Source organism: Echinops telfairi, unplaced genomic scaffold, assembly GCF_000313985.2.
Source record: "Echinops telfairi isolate 266 unplaced genomic scaffold, ASM31398v2 ScPeMD7_443;HRSCAF=831, whole genome shotgun sequence".
In the NCBI taxonomy this organism is placed as follows: Eukaryota; Metazoa; Chordata; class Mammalia; order Afrosoricida; family Tenrecidae; genus Echinops; species Echinops telfairi.
In genome coordinates, this window is record NW_022104341.1 from 48,463,969 (window position 1) to 48,469,841 (window position 5,873).

Consider the following 5,873-nt stretch of genomic DNA (forward strand, 5'->3'; position numbering starts at 1 on the left):
TTGGCTACCTATCAGAGGTAAAGAATTAAAAGAAAAATTAAACCAAGGCATCTTTATTTTTTTAAAGTTTATATTTGATAAATAGAAGAACCTATTCGAAGTAGAACAATGTGACAAGCCTGCTCACCATAAATTATTTTGTCTAAATAATAGTTTCTAATAAAAATTCCTTGTCATTTCAGCCTTCTGCATGCTATGAATAATGCACTTTATATATTCTGTTGCAGTTATACTTCATAAGAACTCTATACCAAGGGATTGTTATTCCTATTTGTCAGGAAATGAACTTCCTGGGTCTCATCATGGTCTCTGTATCTTTAGTAGATCCCTTGGCATTTGAGAAATATCAAACTCTAAGATGCCTTAGTCATAAAATAATGGTGATCCGACCTGCCGATTACAGACCCCTGGTAGTGCTGTGGGTTAGGCATCAGGCTGCTAACTGAGAGATGAGCAGTTCAAATCCACCAGCTGCCTTGGGAGAAAGATGAGACTAACTTCTGTAGACATTTATATCCACAGAAACCCAAGTAGAACAGTTCTTCTCTTTCCTATGGGATCTCCTAGGATAGAATCATCTTGGCAGCAGTATTTGTTTGTTTGTTTTGAAAGATTAGTTTAATGTCAGATTTTTAAATCTACATCATTATTATCACTGTAGATTATCTTTCTAAGAAATAAAATTTCTCAAGATTAATTAAAGGTCCTTTTGATCAAATGTACTCTACTCCGTTATGTCAAAGGATGAGCTGAAGAAAAGGTTGATAGAGTAAAGGAAATAACATTAGCTCACAACATATAAAGTGCTTCTTAGAGTAAAGAATGGTGAAACTTTGTCTCATATACTTTAGATGTCAGGAGAGACCAGTCCTTGGAGAAGGATATCATGCTTGGTAAAGTAGAGGGGCAGCAAAAGAGAGGAAGACCATCAATGAGATGGATTGGCACAGTGGCTTCAGCAATAGAGTCAAACATAACAATTGTAAGGATGGTACAAGGCCTGACAGTGTTTCATTCTGTTGTGTATAGGGTCTTTATATGGCACCTAACAATAACAACAACAACATTTAAAGTATAGGACATTGGTTCTAGCTCTGCTTATATGTGATTCTAGCAAATCACTTAGCCTCTTGCTGTTTGTTTTCTTATCCATAAAATGGCTAATAGTTTCATTTATATACATAATGAATTGTGGCTATAATAACTTTTGCTTCACTATCTGTTATTAAAATAATTATGTCAATGAGGACTAGTGCTTTTTAGAAGAAATCAGGTGTTATAGGAGTTTAAAACTGATACTGTACAATAATAGGTTCCCTATAATTTTACCCTTTTTGATTATCCTCTGATATTGTTTCTGTATTATCAAGCTATGATGGTCTGGTAGGTAGTTGAGGGGATTCAAAGACCATGAGTACAAACCGGAGCCTGATCAGTCATAGTGGCAAAGGCTCAGTGAGAAATAGGATCAGCAGAAACAAAGTAGGAGAGAGTGCTATAAAGGTATGTCTCTTTATAGGCTCCATAGAGCAGAGTGACAAAGTGGTAGGTCTTTGAAATCCAGTTTAAGGATGTTTCCTTCCTTTATTCCTTTTCCCAACATAGTGGATGCCAGAATGTAGGGGGTGGGAGTTTGTGTGTTAGATACAAGGTCAACAGCTTATCCCAGTGCGTGCATTTGGTATTATTTCTATACTTTTTGAGGATTATAGTTATGACTATTGGATAGATGTGCGTGTTGTATCCCTGAGTGATGTAAAAGGGTGTGATTGACTATTAGCAGAGCTGTCTCTAAAGACAGGCCTAATGACTTACTTCTGAATGGTTACCAAAACTCAGACTCACTGCCATGGAGTCAATGCTGACTCACAGTGACCCCCCGCCCCCCCACCGCACAGTCCCATGGGTTTCTAAGACTATAACTGTTTATGGGGGTAGAATGCCCAGTCTTTCTCCCTTCGAGCTGATGGGGTTTTTGAACTGCTGACCATAAGAACTGCAGCCCAAATCATAACCACTACACCAGCAGGGTTCCTGGCTGAACGGCCACAGTCTGAAAAACAGTTCTGCCGTGACCACATGGGGCAGTCAAGAGCTGGAATTGACTCTGGTAACTAACTAAAAACAACCGATAGATATTAGGAGTCCCAGGATAACACGAATGATTCGGCACTCAACTGCTAATCAAAGAGTTGGCTATTTGAAGCCACCCGGAAGCACCTTGGAAGAATGACCTGGCAATCTGTTTCTGGAAGCATTCACTCCTTTGAAAATCCTATGGAGCAGTTCTGTTATCCTCTCCAGTTGTCCCTGGCCTCCCATTTCACTTTCCTTTGAAGAATCGGGGAGTCATGGGGCCAATTGCAGAAGGAAAGTATCACACAGGCACAGGGTCTGACTCAGTTAAGCATTTATTTCAAAGAGAAAGTACCTGCCCAAGAAGTCAGTCTCTGCGGAGTGGAGACAACCTCAGGTGGTACAGTGCAGAGATATTTATTCTAATTTTACAAATGTACAAGAACTAAGGGGAGGGATATTCATGATTGTTTAGGGAGCATTGGGGGGGGGAATGTCTGATAGTTTGGGGTCCATTCCTCACTTTCCCTTATTCAGTCTACTCAGAAGTGGCCTGGTGCTCTCCTAAGTGATGGTAAACTATCGTGGCACTAACTCACTGCCATCCAGTCGATGTTGGTCCATAGGGACCCTATAGAACAGGGTAGAAATGCCCCTGTGAGTTTCTGTGTTTGAAACTATTTATAGGAGTGAAAAACCTTTTCTTTTACCCACTGGGCAGCTGGTTGTTTTGAACTGCTGAGCTTGCAGTTAACAACGGGTATGATTTTTGTAATAATAAGGAGCAAGGTTTCTTTAGGCCATTTCCCCCCACCACACATGCACAAGGTAGGAGAGAGTTCTATATTTGATGGGTCCTTGAATTAGTAAATTTTACTGAAGTTCATCAGTCGAATTATTCTTTATTTGGAGAATGTTTTTCAGGGGCTTTTCCCAGCTCCTCTGTCCTTTCCCTCACAGTTTCACATATACCCACTCCCTGATTTTGTCCTTCAATGTTCCAGCTGTGACCTCCAACCTTTGGAAATTTTACTTTATCCTTTTGTCAATCAATTTAATATCAAATTGATTTTAAATACAGGGTTTTAAAATGATACAAACTTCTGATTAATCATATTAAGAGCTTCCCTTTAATAATACGCTAACATGTTTTACTTTCTCCTTGTACATAGAATAAGTGGTAATGGGCATGGTCACTGCTCTGAGTCATCCTGTGCCAAACTCCAATATAATAGAATCCAGAATTCTTTCCTTTCAGGTCCTTGTTCCTTTCTGATGTTTAAGCTGCTTGTGGTTGGTGAATATGATTATTCCACAAGGTAGCAAAGCTGTTTGTGGTTGGTCAATATGATAATTCCACAGGTAGCAAAGATGTTTTAGGTGGTGGCAAAGTCTAATATTATCTAAGGTGGTTAACTTCAACAAATTATGATAACCCTTAAACAAGATGATGGAGATATAGTTATATAAATCCTTTCATTACATTACTATTGGTCCTGCCCTGGTGGTGTAGTGGTTATGTGTTGGGCTTCTAGCCATAAGGTCAGCAGTTCAAATCCAGCAGCTGCTTAGTGGGTAAAATATGAGGTTCTCTATTCCTGTAAATAGTTTCAAACTTGGAAACCACAGGGGCAGTTCTACCCTGTCTTATAGGGTGGCTTTGAGTTGGAATCGACTCAATGGCATTGACTTTTGGTTTTGCAGCAAATGTAAGTTTATAGGTAATTTTTTTTTGCCTTTGAGCTTATTTTTAATTCTGAGGTGGTTTTTTTTCATTTTAATATTAATAGCAGTAAGATAGAAAGGCTAGCTTAATCTTGTACTTTACAAAAGATTACATACACAAATCAAGGGTTTTCATTTTTAGTGCATTTCCCCTGTCACTGAGCTGAGCATTTAGCCACTGCTTCACCAGGACTCCTTGAGGATGAGCACACCCACAGCTATCCAACCAAGTCCAACGCATACTGACTTTCTGTAGGGTTTCCCAGCCGGTGAATCTATGGGAGCAGCCTGCCTCAGCTTTCTCCTGTGGAAGAGTTGTTGGAATGGCCATGGGCATTTCAATTTTATAAAATTTTAGGTATTAAAATGCTGAGTTTTGTTAAAGCTAGATGGTATGTAACTGTTTGTTTGCTCTTTTTAAAAAAATTTCTACATTTAAAATAATAATGGGACAAAAGGAGATTTTTTTCCATCTAATATCAACTATAACTTTCATTAATTCCGAAAATTTCCAAGAAATTGTAGCTGAAGTGTGCACAAAAGGATACCTAAGCTGTAGGGTTTCTATCCAGATGTTTTTGTTTGTGTGCTTGATTTTCTTGTTGAAGGCACTGAATCCCTACAGGACGAGTATGAAGTATTTTGCTTTGTAGCTGAAGGATTTGTAACATGAAAGGTCTTTAAACATGAAATGAGATCAGTAGTAGGCTCATGATTTAAATTGTTGTTTAAGACATTATTTGATCTGTTTCCTCCAAGGGAGAAAACACAGTGACAGTCTAGATAGAATATGATAATACATTGATTTTTTTTTTTTTAAGTATCTAGATCCCCATGGCAACTGGACAGAAGTTGATGAGAGCTATTAGAGTTTTTGAATTTGGTGGACCAGAAGTGCTGAAACTCCAATCAGATGTTGTACAACCAATTCCAAAAGACCATCAGGTGGAAACAAGTAGTTTAAAATGGGCAATAATGACACCAAATGTGAATATATAGCACATTTAACAAGTTCAATAAAGCAGGTGCAATAATTTTTTTAAGGCACTGAGTTAAGACAAAATTTGTATTGTTTACATGTATGAACTCTGAGTTCACACACTTCTGGCAGTTAGTAACAGAAGTGTGAAAACCTCTGGCTATAAGAAAAACTTGTAGCCAAGAGTCATCCATGCAATGGATGCCTCATTTGTTTGAGTGAAGTCATATTCTAAGTAGTTTTGCATAAATTATTTTGTTATATAGATTTTTAGCATTTTAAGATCAGTAGAGAAACAAATGTTCTTATATTTGCAAGGTTTTTTGCATATGTTTTCATAGAATGCAAATGTAGAGTTTAATTATATGTGATGACTTTAACAATATACTTTTAATTCAAAATGATGTATGTTTTAAGGTGTCTCCCATGGTTCCAGAATCTAATTTCGTTAGCAAACCTTTTGAGTTTTTTCAGTTAGCTGGAGGCTGGCTTCGTGGATTCATACCCCTTCATCTAGGGGTGTTGTATCAACATCGTGCTCTATCTGGTTTCTCGGTGGAGCCCTCTCAGTCCTTCTGGCTTTCCACATTTTATCTCTTTTACCTGCAACACCTTGGGAAGCTACAAGGTTAGCAGTTCAAGGTTCAAATCTACCAACTGCTCAGTGGGAAAGAGATGAGGCTTTCTACTCCCCTAACAATTTACAGTCTTGGAAACCCCCAGAGGCAGTTCTACTCTGTCCTATAGGGTTTTTATGAGTGGACAATCATGACAATGAGTTGTAGAGTGACTCTTTGGCTACTCATATCTGTGAAAGAAACCAGAATATAAAACTTTTCTTATTTACTCGGGATTAATAGGAAACAGGTTTTATTTTAAATAGAGGTCGCTGAAGCATATTCCCAACAATATTTCATACATTGTATTTGTTTCTTTTTTTTTGACCTATTTTTAAAATTTATTATATTATTATTATTTTTTGCATTAACCTATTCTGTATTTTCTATATATATTTTTTCTAATTATTTTGTTAGGGGCTCATACAACTCTTATCATAATCCATACATACATCAATTGTGTAAAGCGCATTTGT

The 5,873-nt window shown here is 37.6% G+C and overlaps 1 protein-coding gene across 3 annotated transcripts in view; it reads left to right on the forward strand.

Moving 5' to 3' along the window:
* CRYZ (crystallin zeta) overlaps positions 1-5,873 on the forward strand; it is a 33,479-nt gene continuing 27,606 nt past the window's right edge. The window contains exons 1-2 of one of the 3 annotated variants that reach the window (XM_045291862.1): positions 1-17; positions 4,623-4,746. In XM_045291862.1, coding sequence (XP_045147797.1) covers positions 4,636-4,746 — 111 coding nt within the window. In that variant the 5' untranslated portion in view covers positions 1-17; positions 4,623-4,635. Of the gene's footprint in view, positions 18-4,221; positions 4,747-5,873 lie in introns of those variants that run through there. The other 2 variants (XM_045291863.1, XM_004699329.2) reach the window with 2 other exon arrangements.